This window comes from Nematostella vectensis, chromosome 9 (assembly GCF_932526225.1).
Source record: "Nematostella vectensis chromosome 9, jaNemVect1.1, whole genome shotgun sequence".
Lineage (NCBI taxonomy): Eukaryota > Metazoa > Cnidaria > Anthozoa > Actiniaria > Edwardsiidae > Nematostella > Nematostella vectensis.
In genome coordinates, this window is record NC_064042.1 from 15,465,658 (window position 1) to 15,487,529 (window position 21,872).

Here is a 21,872-nt window from a genome sequence, read left to right on the forward strand (position 1 = left end):
CCCAACCCTGCTCATGTGTAGAGAAATGTTCGAGTCCGGTTGACCCTGCTTTCGTTGGTAGTTGAGAAGAATGTTAATTTCGTGGATAGAGAAAGTTCTAGATCTGCGAGTTCTTTCTCGCAGGTTTTTGAGCGGACTGGCTTAAACAATCGATTCGGGAATAGTTCCATCCCTTCCCCATCCTGTACCGGGGTCTGTGCTTTCGTACTGCTTTAAATCTAGCAGAAAATCGTGCTGAAGCTGAAGTAGCTAGAATAAGGTTGCCAGCCTTGTCAAATCAATCAGTATTGACACAGAATAAGAGACAAACTTATATTGCTCTAAACTCGTGAAATTGAGCTTCTAGGGAAAAAAAGACCACAAACATTTACATCCAAACAAAGTTTATTTCGTGAATTAGAGCATGAAGATATAACTCTTAGATCTTTATTTGCGTGAATTTGTAATTCCTTAGAAATTCCTCATTGAGGCGGCTGGGTAGCCTGTGTTCAATAAACTCGAGCTCTCGCTTGCAAAACGACTCCAGTCCCAGTACCCGCGTGGCACGAGCACCGGCAGGTAAAATCGTTAAAAAAAGGGAACAATTATCCCTGGCACAATAAACATTTTTCTCCACCCCTACCATCCCCTCCAACTTTAACCGTTCTTTACTCTTGGCGAAACTGCAACTTTCACGCCACCAATTACGGACAGAGTATTTTTGACGCCAACATTTGGGGGTATCTCTGTCTCTGGCGTGGTCTTGATATCATACCGCCTTAAAATCCTCGACAATACTAGTTTCATTTCCATGAATGCAAATCTCTTGCCAATGCAGTCCCTGGGTCCGTGGCCAAATGGTAAAAATGTGTAAGGGTCGCGGGCTTGCTTGGCTTCGGGACTGAATCGTTCGGGGTCAAATTTCTCTGGGTCGGGGTAGTTTCGCGGGTCTCTTTGCATGCTGTATGACGTCACGAAGATGTCGCAGCCTTTCGGGATTCGTATGCCTTGAATGGTGCACTCTTTCATGCAGGTGCGGGTCAAAAGTGTTCCTACAAAAACGAAATGGTTATATATGAGTATTGATGTGTTCATTTAATAAAACATGCATTTTTTTAAACTTTAATATTCAAATCAGTCCCTTTAACTGAAACTTCGGCCTCTGGGGTGTCTTCCTAAATTTTGAAAAGTTGCTATCAAATTCGCAACGTTTATTCCTGGGTTTTTATCAAAAGATGAATCATGAGAATCAGTAATGGAGTCACAAATTACAATGACTGAATTGTTAAAGTCATAATTTTTAAAATCTCATTTGAAGATTTTAAAATCTTAAACGTTTCTCGCTCTCTCAAAGCTTTAGCCATACAGTATTTGTCAGAATACCAACATATCTCTCCCCCCCTGGGTTGACAGCTGCCCCCCCTGGGTTAACAATACCCCCCCCCTCTTCCCGCCCACACACACGAACACTGGGTTAATGACAACATGGAATCACGTCACATGGCCATTCTTATCACGTTACCTGGTGGGTACATTCTCAGGGTCTCAGAGATGACCATGTCCAGGTATGGCAGTTTGTGCACCGTGTCGTATGACGGCATCTGGTCCTCGTCTGTCCAAACACTGTCTATTTCTTGCTGGAGCTTAAGCTGGACATCAGGGTGAGTGGCAATGTTATGACAGGTCAGAGCCAGGGTGGTGCTTGTGGTCTCGTAGCCGCCCAGGAAAAATATAATGCACTGAGATACCACCTCATCCTCAGTCAGTCTTTTGTCACTCTTGTTAGAGGGATCTGCAGCTTTTAACATTAGATCCAACAAGTCCTAGAATTTTGAGAAAGCTTTTGTAACCAAACACTAGACAACAAGTAGAGAAAAGGAAATAGCTTAAAGAAACTCCAATAAGCTTAGGCTTAATTTATAGGGCAAATTGTAAATAGAACCCAACTATTTGCAAATATGGTGAAAAAAGGATAAGCAATTTATAATTGCCTTTAAAATATTGGATACACCACTGCGTTGACATTTTTCTCAGTTATAGGGGGGAAAAGGTGGGTGACACTGAATTAATTTTCAATAACAGTAGACAGCTTCCTTAAAGTGGCAATGTCACATCACCTGCTTATTAGCATACTCATACCTTTCTGGATGTTTTCAACTCCTTTCTCTCATTGATAACACTCCTTGTGAAACTTGCCAGGTCATACATAGATGAAAAGATGTACTTGGCGCCCATCTCCGACTGGGTGAAGTAGCTTCCAAGAGGCAAGATTGGCAGGATGACATTAAACAAGAGCTGTTTAAAGGGGGTCGGTTGCATTGCGTCAAGAGCTCGTGCCATCAGCGGGTCATCAGGGTTCATCTGACAGTCAGACTGAATCCCAAATACGATAGACAGGATGATTTCCACAGTAACTGCCTGCTGATACCTGGAGAACAGCACAAAGCAGTTGAAATAATATAAACCAAGCACAGAGCAAATTTAATGATATAAACAAAGCAAAAAGCAGTTGTAATAATATAAACCAAGCACAGAGCAATTTTAATGATATAAACAAAGCACAAAGCAGTTGTAATGATATAAACAAAGCACAGAGCAATTTAAATGATATAAACAAAGCACAAAGCAGTGTGCTTTGAGAATAACAATGAAAACGACAATCTCTGATTGTAAAGGCCTCACTATTTATTAATATCATGAAGTAATATTCTAGAATTTCTTTCCATTCTGTATAGCCCTTCTTATTCTGGAGGTTTTTCCCCTTTGATAGTAATGACAAGTTTGTTGGTATATAACTAAGTGGGACATATCAATACTCAAATGCGTTGCACAAACAATCACAAATCTTTGATATCCAATAATATAAAATGACTAGTGCCAATAGGGGTCTATATGCTGTCATTTATAGTTGTCATGGCAACTAAACCCAAGGACTTTCAACCCAAGGTACCTAGAGGGAGCAAATTGTTACAAAGCCCTTACTTAACAATATCAAATGTCTCTCCTGTCTCGGCTGCTTTCTCTATCTTCTTCATCAAGGTGTCACAGGGCACATTGATCAGTGGCACCATGCTCTTCATGTTGTGTGCAGTGAATGTAGGTGACAGGGTGTTGCGGATACGCTTCCAGCGCTCCCCCCTTACAATGCTCAGGAAACTATCAAGAGGCTCTGGTAACTCAAAGGGAACCTAGAAATAAAACAAAACAATTTTTTATAGAGGGAAAGGCCAAGGCCAAGTTTGTAAGGCGAGGGGGGAGGGGGTAAGGACACCCTTGGCAGCCACTGTTTCCTTCATCTTTGGATCAGTTTTCCTCAAGAAAAGAGAGGTAGAGCCATGTGGTGTAGCTAATAGTCCCCAATTTTTTTTAAATGCTTGCAAAACTAAATCACTGCCAAAATTTTCCAAGTGCTTGCTTAGGTAGAACATTCTTGCTCTTACAGTATTTTCATTTAAAAAAATGCAAACACATATTTCATTTAATTAGAATATCTTTTTACTAGATTAGATAAGGACTTAATGTGAAGTATTTTTGTATTTTCTCATTTTAAAATGCTTTTTGCTTGCAGAAGGCAAAAAGTGTTTGTGATTGCCAAAAATAATGCCGTGCTCTTATTCTCGCCAAGACCATGCGCCTTCCATGGCCATATCAATGTAAAAAGAATTGAGTTTGGTAAGGGTGGGTAGGGGGGGGGGGGGGGCTAAAATCATAGTCCAGTGTTAGATTCAGGGAAAGCTAAAGTCTGCCCTAAAGGATCTCTCCCTCCCTAGAGAAATCAAGGACTTGCCCCTGTAGTAATAAACCTACTCACCCATTAAAGTCCCTTATACTCCCTTACATACCGGTCTATCATAGAAACAGTCAAAGTTTTTCACGAAAATCTCCCTAAGCATCTTAGGATCACACACAACAAGTGCAGGTTTGCCCCTAGCAAAAGCCATAGTGAAGACGCGTCCATATAGCTTGTAATACTTGTCTAAGAGCAAATGTATTCCGTTACTGTGTTTTGCGAACTCGGGCAAGAATCCAAGGAAAGGGACGGGCTTTGGACCACGCAGATGGGGAAAGGTGTTTCGAATCGCTCGCTCAGTCTTTTGTCCATACCACCATATGATCTTGATAACAACCAAGACCACGGCACCCCAAAGCAACGACGTCCAATGAGACAGAATAAAGTGGAGAAGATCTTGCGAAGGAAGTCTAAGGAAGTACATGGCTTACCACCTAGCACAAGGGACTGAAAACAGTAAGCGGCTAAAAGTGGAATATATTTACAAAAAAGTAATTTTTGGTGGCGCAATCGTGGAAGTCCGCTGACCAGTACAACCAAGCTTTAATACGAGTCCACCCGTGGTCCATATTATCTGCATATTAATGAATGTTTTTTTGCTCACAGTTCACATATTCGGTGCCTTATCTTGATCAAAAAGTTGAGAAAATGCGTACCTATAGTTGTTATTTCGTATTTTAGATATCATTATCATAGAAAGGATCTACCCATTTTTTTCGACTGATGCGATCACCAATTCCCATGTGGTCTAGTGGTTAGGGTCCGGCGCTCTCACCGCCGTGGCCCGGGTTCGATTCCCGGTGTGGGAAGAATTATTTTTTGTCTTTGATATAGCACTTTCTCACAAATTTTTTGCGTTGCAATACATTTACATACATTATATTTTTACCCATTTATTCGCATTAAAATCTCATAAAATTGTGAATATCATGCTTTTTTCCTATGACTTTTTATGAAGTTTATTGCATTTCCTGTAATGTCGCAAAACTCTGCAAAATAACTTATAGAATGACATCTTTACAAATGATAATTAACTTTTATCATTATTTTGGAATGCACGCGACAATGCATACAATCAAGAGAGCATAAGACATCTTATTCCATTCATTTATTTATCCATTTACTTAATACATTTTCAATGTAATTACATTGAATTTATATGCAAATGGAAGGATTCTAAAGGAAGCAAAGCTTTTAATTATAGAATCCTTTTATGGTTTTCAGAGTTTTCAAAGTTTTTTTTTTTTAAAAAAAAGCTCTTAAGATGTGATTAACACAGTACACTTTTTTAGATCATTACAAGACATCTTATGCTCTCATACAATATATGTTTCAGCATAAACTTTTCATATCTTTGTAGATTACTTTTTTTTGTCCACAGCGGTCTAGCATTTAAGCTCCTCCGCAGAACTTTCTGTGTCTTTCGGTACAAAAAATGAAATAAAAACAAAATCTCTTATGAAAAACAGAAACGGTTATTTTTGTTGTCCGGAACTGAAATGACAATACCTCACTTCCGGTTCCTCCGAACGGCCATGGGGTTGTTGACATCCCGGCATGCATCAGTTGTTCTCGTAGTGTTGGGCAACCCGGGAGAATGGAGGAACTAGCTGTTGAAGTATGCGGGAAAAATGGCGCCTTTTACAAGGTACTGTATATAAGCGCGATAAAATCAGCTGTACTGGAAAGCTGATGTTATTGTCCTCTCTTTTCTCTAGGCTTATGTCCGAAATATCCACCAAGATCAAGTCAGTGTAGCATTCTTGAACGAGTGAGTATAGTTTGCAAACGCGCGTGGGTTGACGCTTATAAGATCTTCATGGAATTATCACCGATTTCTTTCTTTATCTTCTCCAGTTTGAATAATCCTAAGCGAGTGCCTTATGAGGAATGTCGACTGCCTCCCAGCAATGCCCAGAGAAAGGAGATATACGTTGATGATGAAATAGAGGTTGGTAAACCTTTCTGTCTGTCTTTACTACTCTACATGTGACTTTGTCATTGCGCAAGCCGCAGACGTGTACTTTTAGTAATTTTGCTCATAATGTCCTCTCAGCCCGAGGCGAAACTAATTTCCTATACCCAGTAACTTTCCATATAATTTTCCCCGTTGCTTTTATAATGTGAATGCTAAATATTAAAGCGGATCTTGTGTGACTTCTTTAGCGGGAAGCAAGGCCTTTGTTTGTAATGTTTATGTCGGCGAAGCGTTCACGTGGGCAAGTTGCGCTGAATTCATTCATAAACAAAGCACGCTTTTTTGGGACAAATAACAATCCCTGTTCTCTAAAAAGAAAACAGAATCTTCACTTATTTATAATTAAATACTTGTTTTCAATGGTTATTTTTTTATTTAAATGTTATTTTGAATTTCTCCTATGTTTTTGGCACTTTGCCTTAGAAGAAATTGCACAATACTTCGATTGTGAATACTTCCGTTGTCGCATTAAACCACGGATAGTGAACGCACTTTTTTGCATTATTCAAATAACAGCCGTTTCTTTGGTTTTTCAGTAAAACGTTGATTCTTCTAAGGCAGAATTTAGTTAGTTTGCTTTTGCGCGGGAAAATTCATTGAATATTGTAGAATTTGCCTTATAATGGGGTGACCTTTGACTGTGTGTAGTAGTTAAATGTAATCCGAACATTAAACTGTAAGCAGTGTTTTCTAGAGTTTATTAGAGTCGCTGAGCTTTTTATTTATAATGAAACAATTAACATAATTCAATGTTCATAATTCAATAACAACACTGGATAATCAAATAACACAGCTGGAGCTAATGCATCAAAATATTAGGTTGAAGGGGTGAAGATATTATTGGGCACCACCACACCCCTACTGATAATTTCCTTTTTTTTAATAAAAAGGGGGGGCACTGCCCTACCCCCTCTATGAGCCTGAATATTAAGTATTTTTAATTCATGTATGATGAGTGTAATTTAACAGAGGATGGCGTTGTTGTAGGTATATACCAGGGCCGATGACAATGAACCTTGTGGATGGTGGCTAGCAAAGATCATCCACAAGAAAGGGGAGGTGAGCAAGATAACTTTTCAGCCCATAGCTTGGGTTTGGGGAAGGAGGGGGGCGACATGATTTAACCATTTACTAGACAGTTTTTACCTATTTTACCTATATGTCCTATCTTTGCCTGGGAAGTGTGCTATGGCTTCAAGCCTGATTCTATATAGAGGAAGACACTTTGTTTTAATGTGTATATTGAAAAAAAAAATATGCTGTTTGTTTTTGCTGTTTGTTATACCAAGTCATGTGCATATGCTAGGAACAGTCCTATTTTGTAAGGTTTCAATATTTCAATGAAAAAATACCCTAGGTGACAAGTTATTATTTGTTGCAGTTCTTTGTGATCCAGTACTCGGGTTGGGATGCAACTTTCAATGAGATTGTTCCCAGAGAGAGAATCCGACCACCAAACACCAAGTAAGCTAACAAACACAAATTTGATAGAGAAGGGGGTTGCAGAAATCATGAGATGATTATATACAGTATCACATCAAATGGTGTCATTCCATATTGCTTATCTAGGACATGATATTCCAAAGTAAATAGTGCATCTCAATATTTTTTTCTCCAGCGGCTCTATCAGTCGCCAGATGTACTACAAGGTGATGATAGACGTGCCCCCAGACCTCAAGAACATGTGAGCATAGAAAGAGGGGTTGAAAACGACCTTTTTTAATTGTTAACTTAATGCTTTGCTTTGTTGCTAAGAAGGTAAAGCAATCATTATTATAACTATTTACGCATTGTGTTTCCCCCCCACCCCACACATGCTCAGATGACAAAAGAAGTCTTCTCCAGAGTTCACAATACTGGCAGGCTGCCAGCGATAGCCGGCTGTCTTGTGCTCTTTGCTGGTTCTTTTTTTCTGTATCCACTTCTCATAGTTTTAGTATGCAGGCTTTTTTCCACCAAAATCCACAAAACTGGCAAAATCTAGCAGATTAAAAAAAATTTTAAACCCTGCTTCTTGTTGATTGTGCTTGTCATCTGGTCCTTTTGGCAAACCCCCTGATAATCAATAATCATTAATAAATTGAAAATTGATTATTTATCTTTAGATCTGATATTGTTGTAAGCTGAACGCCTCTTTAGGTTTAATCAGCATGACTAACCGACATTGATTTTAAGGTTTCTTTTTTTAGCTGTAAAGATGAGAACACTCACAGAGAGTTCAAAAAACAGGTCAATGCCGCTTGTGTTGGATATAATGAAAACCTGAATGTGCTTGTGGTCTTGGTGAGTGACACAGAGCTATTAGAATTACCACCTAAAATTAAAAACCCAGAGTTTTCACTCTTACTATATACCAAGTCGTAAAAAGCATCCATTTAGGCTTATTCAGCAGAGTTAACTTTATTTATCAGAGTTAACTCTATTTGAAGTCAGTTATTGACAATAAAGTGTAACACTTTATTTGTAGATGTATAGTTTTCTTGAAATTGACTGTTTTTTTTAATGTTATAACAACAATGGGGTGGTCGATTGAAATTCTTTAAGGTATTTTAAAAATGAAAACAATAAGGTTGAAATGGCTACTGGGAAGATTGAATTCAGATCCTTTGACGTTTTTAACCAAGGAAGATGTTGTTTGTCTTAATTGTAGTCTCGGTCAGAGCTGCCTGTGAAGCGTGCTGCCATGCTAAGTGAGATTCACTTCAGGAGTCTTCGCACTAAGATGCTGTTACAATCATGGTCTGACGAGACTGCTAGACAACTAGAGGTATATATCTATGTAATAGCAAGAGGTATACAGTATATCTCACACTAAGATGCTGTTACAATCATGGTCTGACGAGACTGCTAGACAACTAGAGGTATATATCTATGTAATAGCAAGAGGTATGCAGTATATCTCACACTAAGATGCTGTTACAATCATGGTCTGACGAGACTGCTAGACAACTAGAGGTATATATCTATGTAATAGCAAGAGGTATACAGTATATCTAACAGCTAGAGGCATGTACAGTATCTAACGGCTTAAGGTTTTGATCTAACAGCTAAAGGTATATTATCTACATAATAACCAAAGTAATGAATATGGTTCTTGAAAAACTGGTACTAGACTTTGCCAGAGATAAGTTTTACGCACATTTGTAACAGTATGTGAAGTTGGAAATTGTGTCTACACTGTAGGTGTAGGTGTAGATTTGCAAAAAAGGCGAGAGAAGAGTAGGAGTAGGAGAAAAGTGGAGTATTTTTCATGGTTCTGTTTTTGCACCAGAGGAGCGGATAGGTGTTGTGGTTTAATTTCTTGGCAAGTTCTTCTGTTCCATTTTCAAGCTGAATAGAGGGGAAAATTTCCAGCGATTCCGGTGATTGAATTCTATGGTGGTATTCAAATCCCTGTTTACACTGTACAGTATTTCTAACAAAAGAGTTGTGTACCTGTTTTTGGTACACCATATCAATTAACTGTGCTTTACAAACCTGCCTATTAAGGATTCATATTATTTTATTTTCATATCCAGTACAGTACTGTACATAAGAGACAGATATAGTCGCTATATGGTATTGACAGCCATACTTTTTTTCTAGCTTGCCAAGAAGCAAATGGGCGTCTTGGAGAGGCTAAAATTGCCAGAGCACCTGATGGGACTTGCAATAGGTGCGCAGGGTGCCAATATACAACAGGCAAGGAAGCTTCCAGGTGTCATGTCTATCGAAGTTGATGAAGAGAACTGCACCTTCAACATCTGCGGAGAGGTATGTAACTGAAATTGTGCAACAAATTTTTTTGTAAGTTGATATGGCATGCACTGTCAATAAGTATAGATGCCAGAGTTCGAGGGTTCCCCCAGATTATATCAAGTACTGTACAAAATAACACTTTAACTGATGCATGACACATAGCTCATGTGACACATAGCTCAATGTTATTTGAAATTCTGCAATGCTCTCATTAATGCTTTCACCCATGTATTCATAACCTTTTTATATTCCATTTATTCATAACATTTTTTTCTCCAAAATGCAATTTGAGTCATACTGTATGACTTTTATGGTTGCTTTGCATACAAGAACAACAAAACCTTATGAGAGGAAATTGAAACTTGTGAGTGCTTTAGAGACCCTGAGTGAATGTAAATCTTCCCTGCCTACTGTATCTTACTCTATCTTGTTAGAATGAGAGAGCTGTCCTGGAAGCAAGGCGTCTGTTGGAGTATGCAGAGGAGACAGTGTATGTTCCTAAACCTCTTGTTGGTGAGTTTCTGGCATACTGGCCAGTCAACAACTAAACTGGTCGTCTTACAGTACCTAACTGGAGAATGTAGGAGCCTTGGGAAGTGGTACAAACAGTATATACAGTATTTATGTCAAGATTCGTTTGTGTTCTCTTTTCACTGGCCAACCTTAATCGAGTTACACCTTCTCTTTTTTGTGTCTTCTTTTATACAAATTACTCTGAAAATTAGGTTTTGCTCAAAATCCAACAAATCCTATTGTTTTCATTTTTCTCTACATTCTATGCATGTTATTATTCATATTCCTTGTACTGCCATCTAAGACATTTTGCATTTTATCTCTCTGTTAATCGCTTCCTAGGTAAGGTTATTGGCAAGAATGGTCGTATTATCCAGGATATCGTGGACAGGTCAGGAGTGACAAGAGTGAAAATTGAACCCCCAGATGAGAACCAGACGCCGGAAGAAAAACAAGCAAAGGTATAAATTGTTCACTGATTGATCGTACTAATTGATTTTAACAGATTCAGGCAGACTTTGCATGACAGAGCTCTGGCTGTGACATTGCCCATGTCCTGTAGCGGCATTGTGTACTTAGTATACTGTAGATCATATTAAATCAGATCAGTCTGTTATGTTTTATATACTATATACTTTTATTGCTTAAAAACAGAAAGAGGTCTCCTTTCTGTTTGTGGGCACAAAGGAGTGTATTGACAACTGCAGAATGATGTTGGATTATCATGTTGCACACTTGAAGGTTAGAGTTCCACAAGAAATTTGTTTACTTTCTTTACCTAGTTATAGATTCACCCTTGATATCAGTGACTTGACAAGAATATTTTTCTTCAACTTACCAGGAAGTCGAACAGATGAAGAGGGAAAAAGAGAGCTTGGACCACCAGCTACAGAACATGGGAATCAGCCCCCCTACAGGCCCCTCCTACATTCCTACGCCGGCCGAGATGAGGATAGGGACCAACCTGATGGTTGCTCCACCAGACTCCACAGGCAGCACTGGCCGCGATAGGGCACTGACCACTGATAGCTACGGGGGGGACCTCAGTGAAGGCATGTCAATCAGCACCGACCCCGGAACAACTGCACGCCCATCTACGATCCGGATACGCTCCAGTAGCGAGAGTGATAACACGGAGTCTGGCCGATTGAATTCCCAGGTGTGTATTATCTGAGAAGGGCTTTTAGTGAATGTAATTTCCTAATTTTCAGGAGTGGTACCACTATCCTCTGTTCCTCCCCCAAGCTTGGCTACCACTTATAACAAAGCTTGTTAGCTTTGATATTGTTTTTTTTTGGCCAAACCTACATATTAGTCAGACAGCCAAATAAGAGTTTTTCTGTAATATCCTTGCAAGTGTTTCCACACAATATTTTATTGTGAATTCTTAAGAAAGACATGATAACGCAGAGCTGTAGCGTGACTCGAAATATTTGTTGGTCATGATACAGAAAATTTTTGGGGGGGGGGCACAGACACGCCCCATCTCGTTATTTCCTTGTATTTTTTTTTGGGGGGGGGGAGTGCTATTGCCCTGTGGTGCTTAGGGCTGGTTGAGATTCGCAGAGACTACAGTAGCTCAATGTGGAATTCGTAATACCTTCTTTCGCTTTAGCTCAATGGCTTTGGCTCTTTCACAGAATGCAAACCGGCGTGCACCAACTCCTACTTCTGAGCTGACAGATATCCGTGAGGAGGGTGAGGAACACGGTGCTCACAAGGGCCGCTCGGGAGAACCAGGTACGTGTATTGTACTACTTATGTGATTTGAATAGAATTATATGGGCTCAGGCCATTCAAGGGCTCTTGTCAGCCACACCTCTGCTATTGTTTTCATTTAATATTCGAAAGCACATAAATGTGATAAAATCTCGAAATAACCATCTGAAAACAAAGTTTTGTGCTAAATTTACGAAATTCAATCAAAAATATCGCATTGGCTTTTCTAAATTTGCCGATGAAAATGGATGCTTTTTCAGGCTTTGTACTTTGCTAGAATGACAAAATGGCGCTCGCTGAGAGAGATATGATTTATTTCTTGGATCAACAATTTTCGCGACGTTTCTTGCTAAATTTAAAACTTTATGTCATTGACAGTAAAAGATCAGCGCAAGAAGCCATCTCCATGGTTCATGTCCAACCGTAAGCGTTCCAATAGCGAGGGCAAAGACGACAAGCCAAACGGCGACGGCCGACAACATCAACACAACGGGCGCAGCAACCAGAGACCAGACCAGCGGTCGTGGAACCAAGGCAAGGCGCAGGCGCGACACTCACAGCAGTCAAACCGGTCAAACAAGTCAAGCAGGTATGACTCGAATTTAGTCTTGCCGTTTTATTTTAAACCTTTTTTTGACTCCTCTCAAATGTTTGTGTTTTTAGTAACGGTATTCATTGTGTGCAGGACAATGTGAAATTAGTTCTCTCGTTTTATTTCGAATTTTCATGACTTCCGCAAATCTTTTGGTTTTCAGTAACGGCACACAGATGCGCTCAAATTCAGGAAGTCTTTCCCAGAACTGGAGGAAGCAGGAAGGGCGGAAAGAACGGAGCGGCTCAGATGAGACTGAGGCAAAGCCGTCAGAAGTAGCAGCAGAAGAAACAGTCGCGGAAGAGAAAGTCAACAGCGAAGAGAAGTCGTCCGTGGAGAGCGCCGAGCAGGCGAGCAAAGGAACGGAGAAGAAATCTTGTGATCAAACAGAAGCAGTAGATGCCCCGATAAGCGCTGAAGGTTGAATAAATAACCTCACTTTCGGGTGGTAGCCTGGTAGAGGTAGGACCCCTGGAGAGGTTGTAAGTTGGTTTGTACAGCAATATTCGTAGACCAAGACTGTACATCTGTAGAACATCAGTCGGTTTTGGAAACTGTGAAAAAGAATCCTAAAAGTTATCCATATTATATTTTTTTTATATAATTCGAGTAAATTTTAGAAAATTTTAGATTTTACTCTGACACGTCCAACTTTGAATAGATTTTTAGTATGGTTCATTTATCACAAGATTCCTGAGTGAAAAAAAAAAACATTGAATTCTTTGCATCAGCCTTTAACACGTTCTGCCCTTGTATTGGTTCGCCTGTGGATAAATAGGCACAGTTTTAATACTTTCCCCCAAAAAGGGTATATTCTCAAAATACACATTTTACTTTGATATGATCTAGGCAATCAGCTAAGCGTGTGACATTTTAATCGCTCCAGCAGCTATCAATGCTCGTCAACTCCCGTTTTTATTGCCCTCGAACCCGAACAATCTAGACCATCTTTTTTTTTGTTATATAAAGTTTAAATATTTTAAACTATATTGACTCGTAACTTTTCCATCCACAATTTAATCCCCCCCTTGTCGCGTGACAGAATCTTGCGTGACATCTACGTGACAGTTGTGCGCTTACGTGACGGTTGTAACATTTTAATGTCAAAATCTTGGTCAAGTATATATTGTTGTACAGGTCATATATGATCAAAATCTATTGAAATGTGTAATATACTACAATAAATGTATCATACCGTTGGATATATTTGTTCTTTACCCTGACTGTGGGTGATAGATAACCCGATTTCTCCCCACTATCTTAATTGCTCAATAAACGCCACTGGGGGGAGGAGGGGGGCTTATTTCAAAGTCTGTTTTATCTCCAGATAAAATTGCTTTTTTATAAATCCTCCCAGAACCATAACAAACCTATCTTTCAATTATGAAATGTTGTGTTTCGTAGTACTCAGTTTTCGTGGCTTCCTTCTAACGTTCAGTCCCCCATCAAGTGCAACACGTCAAGTCAAGGCTCTTATTCCAGCAATTACGGCTTAAAAATACATTAAACAATGGACGGAAATAGAGATCTATTCTGCTCAACGTAATTTACACACTGGGTATGAGAGAGTCTGCAAGCACTGTCACTGAATATGGTGCAACTTGCCCAAGTTCCCAGTTCCCTAAAAAGAATATAAAACCATTAGTATGGTTTCGAAGATGACCTCACCAATATACAGTCGCGCTACACCCAGATAAAGACTGCCCCTCACACAATGCTGCTAAATTCATGGTGAATAGGACGACTTCAGACAAGCTTGGTGGTGTGCTTGGCCGAACACGGTTGAAGGGATATGTTTTACGACTCTGAAAATTGTCCTGGGTCCGCTGGGTGTGGGCCGTTGTAAAAAGATACGCCACAAATAGATAAGTGGTGAACAGAACGGCCGGGGAGGTTTTAAAAATGTATGGAGTACGGCTTGAGATTATGCTGGTTGATTACATTGTTGCGATGTTCACAAAAATCGAGTGCCGAGCATGCGACCGGTTTTTTCGAAGTAAATCATAACTCATATATAAATATGAAATACTATAAATAAGGTACTTTAAAAGTACACACATTGGCACCAGTCGGGCCAAGACGGGACGCTAGCAAAGTCCGTGCATAAATAAGATCGCTAGATGTGCATTACGTGCTGTGGTCTGTGACAGGGTATACCACTCCCCCATTTGGTTTTATACTTTACTACGGGTAGAGCCCGGCGGAGAGGACTCCCAGGAGTGATCGTCGGCAAAATTAATTTTAACCCAAAGGGATAGCACTTTGGGTGGAAATGACGTGAAATGTTTTTATATGATAGAGGTACACCCGTAACAAAAGGGAGCTCCCACCGCCGGAGGAAGAAGGAGGACGAGGAGGAGGATATACCCTGTATGTACCCTGTATGCACCACTCATGTACCCCGTATGCACCACTTATGTACCCCCGTAGTTTAACCTTACAGAAGACATGAGGAGGGGTAGGAGGAGTGTCTTTATTGTTATAGCTATTAAGGAACAAAATCTATTACGCTGTGTTTTGCTCTACAACTATTTCTCGCCCATGGTTAAGACTATAAATTCATGCATTTTTGAGTGAGAAAAATTACGGAGTTCTTTTACTTTCTCGTAATACTTGGACCACATAGTTTCGCTCTCCATTATCACACAGTCGTGCTGACTTTGACTTGGATGACCTATCTTTCACCCGATGCAATTCTTTAAGCGTAAACACCCGCAGTTTTCAACGCAAAAGTTTGCAAAGATGAGTTTAAATGTCTGACTAATAATATCCCTTGCCTTAGATCTCTGAACCTTTTCAAATTCATCGACAAGTTTCTCTCTTTTAGCTTCAAGCATCGTGAGAGGGAAAGGCGACAACTAGAACTACAATCACAAACTTTAGATTACAACACGGATAAACTCGTACTTATAACGAATGCAGTCATAGTGCGTGACATAATCCAATTACCACTAACGCCACTCCACCACCGTCACTCCACCGCCACCCAAACGACCACCAAAACACAGCATATGCTACTAGTGACTATCGCGGTGACAAACGGTCCGTCAGCCGGATGGGGTCCTAAAAACTAACGTTCCGGAAGTCCAAAATAATCCTTGGTTTTTCGTTGAATCCAACTCATATCTATTACAAAACAGGTTATCTTTGCTGGGAATATCCAAGCGCTGTCTTTTGAATAGATTCATTGAGTAGATTCATGGAGTTATTATTCCCTGATATCGGCACTTGCAAAATGATGACAATAACAGACGGCACGCTATCTGGAATCGCCAATGGTAAATCCCGATAATAGCTCGAACTTACTTCCTCTCCCCATTTTTTTTTGACATTGCTTCAAATTGAATAAAGAAATAAAGTTTTGCATCATTCTACAACCCTGTATACAGGTTAAGAAACGATTTAAGTGCGACACTTAAATGATGTTCACTACTAGGAACTTTATATTTATCGTGATGTTTTTAATTCCTTACCTCAAATGTTACTATCTTTATCAAGAATAACTAAAAAAATGAAAATGAATGTAAATGAAAAGAACGCTGACCTGAACTATGTCGAAGATCCAAGGGGTTTAATGCGCTGGTGTGCGCATTAAATTTTCCCGAACCGTTGCTCACACTGTATTTGTACGTCTGTCCAGTGAAATTCGAAAAAATGGATTATTATCAATAGTGTAATGAGCTCGCTCACTAATACTGGTTTCAGTTTGAAACAAAGATGTAAAACACCAACAACTTCCAGCATATGCATTTGCTGGAGACATTCAGTGATGCAAAAAGTACGTAGAGGCGTTACGTGATTAAATATAAAATATCCCTCCATTTGGGGAAACCCATTAAACAAACTCTTTTTCAAGTCCCGAGGGTGTCAACAGGCTTCGCCCTGGAATAAACATCTTGTGCTAGTGGCTCTGCTGGGTCCATTACAAAGATTCTCCTTCTTTAGTCTGACTATAAAGACGTCAGCCACGCCAATTATACAGGAGACGTGCATGGCTTCTATTGGTTGTAACCAAGACTTACTCTGCAAGCAAGCTAACAAGACTATGTTCGGCACGCTGACATGACACGCTCCGTGGGATGCTGCTCTGGCGACTTGTGTAACGCGAGCTCCGTTGTCCCAAATCCGACACCCAAACCAACTATTTCTTCAGGTCAATGCTTGTTAGGCATCCAAAGCACTTCGTCCGTCAGGTCAGTGCTTGTCAGGCACCTAAACCAACTGGTCCGTCAGGTCAGTGCTTGTCAGGCACCTAAACCAACTGGTCCGTCAGGTCAGTGCTTGTCAGGCACCTAAACCAACTGGTCCGTCAGGTCACTACTTATCATGCACCTAAACCAATTGGTCCGTCAGGTCAGTGCTTGTCAGTTGCTCCGTCAGGTCAGTATTTGACTAGTAACTCGTCATGCACTTAAACCAACTGGTTCGTAAGGTCAGTGCTTGTCAGTTGCTCCGTCAGGTCAGTATTTGACTAGTAACTTGTCATGCACCTAAACCAACTGGTCCGTCTGGTCAGTACTTGTCATGTAACTTGTCAGTCACCTGAACCAATTGGTCCGTCAGGTCAGTGTTTCACTAGTAACTTGTCATGCACCTAAACCAACTGGTCTGTCAGGTCAGTGCTTGTCAGGCACCTAAACCAACTGGTCCGTCAGGTCAGTGCTTGTCAGGCACCTAATCCAATTGGTCCGTCAGGTCAGTACTTGTCATGCACCTAAACCAACTGGTCTGTCAGGTCAGTGCTTGTCAGGCACCTAATCCAACTGGTCCGTCAGGTCAGTGCTTGTCTAGTAACTTGTTATGCACCTAAACCAACTCGTCCGTCAGGTCAGTACTTGTCAGGCACCTAAACCAATTGGTCCGTCAGGTCAGTACTTGTCATGCACCTAAACCAACTGGTTCGTCAGGTCAGCACTTGTCATGCACCTAAACCAACTGGTCCGTCAGGTCAGTACTTGTCAGGCACCTAAACCAATTGGTCCGTCAGGTCAGTACTTGTCAGGCACCTAAACCAACTGGTACGTCAGGTCAGTACTTGTCAGGCACCACCTAAACCAATTGGTCCGTCAGGTCAGTTCTTGTCAGGCACCTAAACCAACTGGTCCGTCAGGTCAGTGCTTGCCAGGCACCTAAACCAATTGGTCCGTCAGGTCAGTGCTTGTCAGGCACCTAAACCAATTGGTCCGTCAGGTCAGTACTTGTCAGGCACCACGTAAACCAATTGGTCCGTCAGGTCAGTGTTGTCATGCACCTAAACCAATTGGTCCGTCAGGTCAGTTCTTGTCAGGCACCTAAACCAACTGGTCCGTCAGGTCAGTGCTTGTCAGGCACCTAAACCAATTGGTCCGTCAGGTCAGTGCTTGTCAGGCACCTAAACCAATTGGTCCGTCAGGTCAGTGTTTGACTAGTAACATGTCATGCACCTAAACCACTGGTCTGTCAGGTCAGTGCTCGTCATGCACCTAAACCAACTGGTTCGTCAGGTCAGTACTTGTCATGCACCTAAACCAACTGGTTCGTCAGGTCAGTGCTTGTCAGGCACCTAAACCAATTGGTCCGTCAGGTCAGTACTTGTCATGCACCTAAACCAATTGGTCCGTCAGGTCAGTACTTGTCATGCACCTAAACCAATTGGTCCGTCAGGTCAGTACTTGTCATGCGCCTAAACCAACTGGTTCGTCAGGTCAGTGCTTGTCAGGCACCTAAACCAATTGGTCCGTCAGGTCAGCACTTGTCAGGCACCTAAACCAACTGGTCCGTCAGGTCAGTACTTGTCATGCACCTAAACCAATTGGTCCGTCAGGTCAGTACTTGTCATGCGCCTAAACCAACTGGTTCGTCAGGTCAGTGCTTGTCAGGCACCTAAACCAATTGGTCCGTCAGGTCAGCACTTGTCAGGCACCTAAACCAACTGGTCCGTCAGGTCAGTACTTGTCCGGCACCTAAACCAATTGGTCCGTCAGGTCAGTGCTTGTCATGCACCTAAACCAACTGGTCCGTCAGGTCAGTACTTGTCAGGCACCTAAACCAATTGGTCCGTCAGGTCAGTGTTTCACTAGTAACTTGTCATGCACCTAAACCAACTGGTCCGTCAGGTCAGTACTTGTTATGCACCTAAACCAATTGGTCAGTTAGGTCAGTACTTGTCAGGCACCACCTAAACCAATTGGTCCGTCAGGTCAGTTCTTGTCAGGCTCCTAAACCAACTGGTCCGTCAGGTTAGTACTTGTCAGGCACCTAAACCAACTGGTCCGTCAGGTCAGTACTTGTTAGGCACCTAAACCAATTGGTCCGTCAGGTCAGTGCTTGTCATGCACCTAAACCAACTGGTCCGTCAGGTCAGTTCTTGTCAGGCACCTAAACCAATTGGTCCGTCAGGTCAGTACTTGTCAGGCACCACCTAAACTAATTGGTCCGTCTGGTCTGTACTTGTCAGGCACCTAAACCAACTGGTCCGTCAGGTCAGTGCTTGTCAGGCACCTAAACCAACTGGTCCGTCAGGTCAGTGCTTGTCAGGAACCACCTAAACCAATTGGTCCGTCAGGTCAGTACTTGTCAGGCACCTAAACCAATTGGTCCGTCAGGTCAGTGTTTCACTAGTAACTTGTCATGCACCTAAACCAACTGGTCCGTCAGGTCAGTACTTGTTATGCACCTAAACCAATTGGTCAGTTAGGTCAGTACTTGTCAGGCACCACCTAAACCAATTGGTCCGTCAGGTCAGTTCTTGTCAGGCTCCTAAACCAACTGGTCCGTCAGGTTAGTACTTGTCAGGCACCTAAACCAACTGGTCCGTCAGGTCAGTACTTGTTAGGCACCTAAACCAATTGGTCCGTCAGGTCAGTGCTTGTCATGCACCTAAACCAACTGGTCCGTCAGGTCAGTTCTTGTCAGGCACCTAAACCAATTGGTCCGTCAGGTCAGTACTTGTCAGGCACCACCTAAACTAATTGGTCCGTCTGGTCTGTACTTGTCAGGCACCTAAACCAACTGGTCCGTCAGGTCAGTGCTTGTCAGGCACCTAAACCAACTGGTCCGTCAGGTCAGTGCTTGTCAGGAACCACCTAAACCAATTGGTCCGTCAGGTCAGTGTTGTCAGGCACCTAAACCAACTGGTTCGTCAGGTCAGTACTTGTCAGGCACCTAAACCAATTGCTCCGTCAGGTCAGTGCTTGTCAGGAACCACCTAAACCAATTGGTCTGTCAGGTCAGTGTTGTCAGGCACCTAAACCAACTGGTCCGTTAGGTCAGTACTTGTCAGGCACCTAAACCAATTGGTCTGTCAGGTCAGTGTTGTCAGGCACCTAAACCAACTGGTCCGTCAGGTCAGTACTTGTCATGCACCTAAACCAATTGGTCCGTCAGGTCAGTACTTGTCAGGCACCTAAACCAACTGGTCCGTCAGGTCAGTGCTTGTCAGGAACCACCTAAACCAATTGGTCCGTCAGGTCAGTGTTGTCAGGCACCTAAACCAACTGGTTCGTCAGGTCAGTACTTGTCAGGCACCTAAACCAATTGCTCCGTCAGGTCAGTGCTTGTCAGGAACCACCTAAACCAATTGGTCTGTCAGGTCAGTGTTGTCAGGCACCTAAACCAACTGGTCCGTTAGGTCAGTACTTGTCAGGCACCTAAACCAATTGGTCTGTCAGGTCAGTGTTGTCAGGCACCTAAACCAACTGGTCCGTCAGGTCAGTGTTGTCAGGCACCTAAACCAACTGGTCCGTCAGGTCAGCACTTGTTAGGCACCTAAACCAACTGGTCCGTCAGGTCAGTGTTGTCAGGCACCTAAACCAACTGGTCCGTCAGGACAGCACTTGTCAGGCACCTAAACCAATTGGTCCGTCAAGTCAGCACTTGTCAGGCACCTAAACCAACTGGTCCGTCAGGTCAGTACTTGTCAGGCACCTAAACCAATTGGTCCGTCAGGTCAGTACTTGTCAGGCACCTAAACCAACTGGTCCGTCAGGTCAGTGCTTGTCAGGCGCCTAAACCAACTGGTCCGTCAGGTCAGTGCTTGTCAGGCGCCTAAACCAACTGGTCCGTCAGGTCAGTGTTGTCAGGCACCACCTAAACCAATTGGTCCGTCAGGTCAGTACTTGTCAGGCACCTACACTAACTGGTCCGTTAGGTCAGTGCTTGTCAGGTACCTAAACCAATTGGTCCGGTAGGTCAGCACTTGTCATGCACCTAAACCAATTGGTCCGGTATGTCAGCACTTGTCAGGCACCTAAACCAACTGGTCCGTCAGGTCAGCACTTGTCAGGCACCTAAACCAACTGGTTCGTCAGGTCAGTACTTGTCAGGCACCTAAACCGATTGGTCCGTCAGGTCAGTACTTGTCAGGCACCTAAACCAACTGGTCCGTCAGGTCAGTACTTGTCAGGCACCTAAACCAATTGGTCCGTTAGGTCAGTGCTTGTCAGGAACCACCCAAACCAATTGGTCCGTCAGGTCAGTGCTTGTCAGGCACCTAAACCAATTGGTCCGTCAGGTCAGCACTTGTTAGGCACCACCTAAACCAATTGGTCCGTCAGGTCAGTACTTGTCATGCACCTAAACCAACTGGTCCGTCAGGTCAGCACTTGTCAGGCACCACCTAAACCAATTGGTCCGTCAGGTCAGTGTTGTCAGGCACATAAACCAACTGGTCCGGTAGGTCAGCAATTGTCAGGCACCACCTAAACCAACTGGTTCGTCAGGTCAGCACTTGTTAGGCACCACCTAAACCAATTGGTCCGTCAGGTCAGTACTTGTCTTGCACCTAAACCAATTGGTCCGTCAGGTCAGTACTTGTCAGGCACCTAAACCAACTGGTCCGTCAGGTCAGTACTTGTCAGGCACCTAAACCAATTGGTCCGTTAGGTCAGTACTTGTCAGGCACCTAAACCAACTGGTCCGTCAGGTCAGTACTTGTCAGGCACCTAAACCAACTGGTCCGTCAGGTCAGTACTTGTCATCCACCTAAACCAACTGGTTCGTCAGGTCAGCACTTGTCAGGCACCTAAACCAACTGGTCCGTCAGGTCAGTGCTTGTCAGGCACCTAAACCAACTTGTCCTTCAGGTCAGTGCTTGTCAGGCACCTAAACCAATTGGTCCGTCAGGTCGGTACTTGTCAGGCACTCACCAATGACCGATGTATCACTGTAAAGGTCAGCGGTTTTGAGAACGGAACAAAGCGGTATAAGGAGTTGCGAAACTGCTCGATACAAGCGTATTGCAAGGGCTTAGGATGCGCCATCGGGTGCCATCACGTCATGCTCAGCGGAGTGTTGCTTTGTAACAACTGCAACACCGATTTGGTGAACTCAACAGCTGCGTCTGCTCGCTTATCCACAGGCGCGTAATCTCGCTTTCTGATTGGTTGTTAGCTATGGTAAATCAGAGGACATACCACCCGATTCGTCGTCTCATCAGAAATCCTCGTAAAGTTTGTTGTTGTTGCCAAAATGACCGGGAGACCAATAGTTTCTCGTTTCGACCTGAATAGTTATAAACCGTAGTTTACTGATTTAAGTACAGATGAAGATATTTTTTTCAGTCCAAATGAGACTTCTCTGTCCGA

General features: G+C 42.4%; 2 protein-coding genes and 1 non-coding gene across 4 annotated transcripts; 2 read left to right on the top strand and 1 right to left on the bottom strand.

Annotated features, from left to right (window-relative positions):
- Positions 1-366: 366 nt before the first annotated feature.
- LOC116620814 (cytochrome P450 3A19) lies at positions 367-4,294 on the bottom strand. Of its 2 annotated transcripts, none has more exons than XM_032386625.2 (5): positions 3,822-4,294; positions 2,962-3,167; positions 2,119-2,407; positions 1,502-1,802; positions 367-1,031 (listed from the first exon to the last, which is right to left on the bottom strand). In XM_032386625.2, exons 1-5 carry the CDS (start codon positions 4,191-4,193, stop codon positions 637-639), a joined length of 1,563 nt encoding a protein of 520 aa, XP_032242516.1. In that variant the 5' UTR covers positions 4,194-4,294; the 3' UTR covers positions 367-636. The 2 variants fall into 2 exon arrangements, with proteins under 2 accessions (XP_032242516.1, XP_048588796.1); XM_048732839.1 differs by having other exon boundaries at positions 3,791-4,294.
- Positions 4,295-4,506: 212 nt separating this feature from the next.
- Positions 4,507-4,578, top strand: Trnae-cuc. Its single transcript has one exon. It is a non-coding gene; the product is annotated as a tRNA-Glu (tRNA).
- Positions 4,579-5,316: 738 nt separating this feature from the next.
- LOC5516756 (synaptic functional regulator FMR1) lies at positions 5,317-13,511 on the top strand. Its single transcript, XM_048732838.1, has 16 exons — positions 5,317-5,417; positions 5,488-5,540; positions 5,627-5,720; positions 6,735-6,806; positions 7,129-7,211; positions 7,366-7,431; positions 7,937-8,030; positions 8,398-8,514; positions 9,333-9,500; positions 9,920-9,998; positions 10,341-10,459; positions 10,653-10,739; positions 10,840-11,157; positions 11,639-11,738; positions 12,096-12,306; positions 12,473-13,511. The coding sequence occupies exons 1-16, from the start codon at positions 5,367-5,369 to the stop codon at positions 12,732-12,734; spliced, it is 1,974 nt and encodes a 657-aa protein (XP_048588795.1). The 5' UTR covers positions 5,317-5,366; the 3' UTR covers positions 12,735-13,511.
- The last annotated feature ends 8,361 nt before the right edge of the window (positions 13,512-21,872 follow it).

Coding starts and splice junctions, on each gene's coding strand:
- LOC116620814 (XM_032386625.2), bottom strand. CDS start 4,193: ATGTACTTCCTTAGACTTCCTTCGCAAGATCTTCTCCACTTTATTCTG. Junction 1,803..2,118: donor AGTTGAAAACATCCAGAAAG/GTATGAGTATGC, acceptor TCAAAATTCTAG/GACTTGTTGGATCTAATGTT. Junction 1,032..1,501: donor CCTGAGAATGTACCCACCAG/GTAACGTGATAA, acceptor TCGTTTTTGTAG/GAACACTTTTGACCCGCACC.
- LOC5516756 (XM_048732838.1), top strand. CDS start 5,367: ATGGAGGAACTAGCTGTTGAAGTATGCGGGAAAAATGGCGCCTTTTAC. Junction 5,541..5,626: donor AGTGTAGCATTCTTGAACGA/GTGAGTATAGTT, acceptor TATCTTCTCCAG/TTTGAATAATCCTAAGCGAG. Junction 6,807..7,128: donor TCATCCACAAGAAAGGGGAG/GTGAGCAAGATA, acceptor TATTTGTTGCAG/TTCTTTGTGATCCAGTACTC.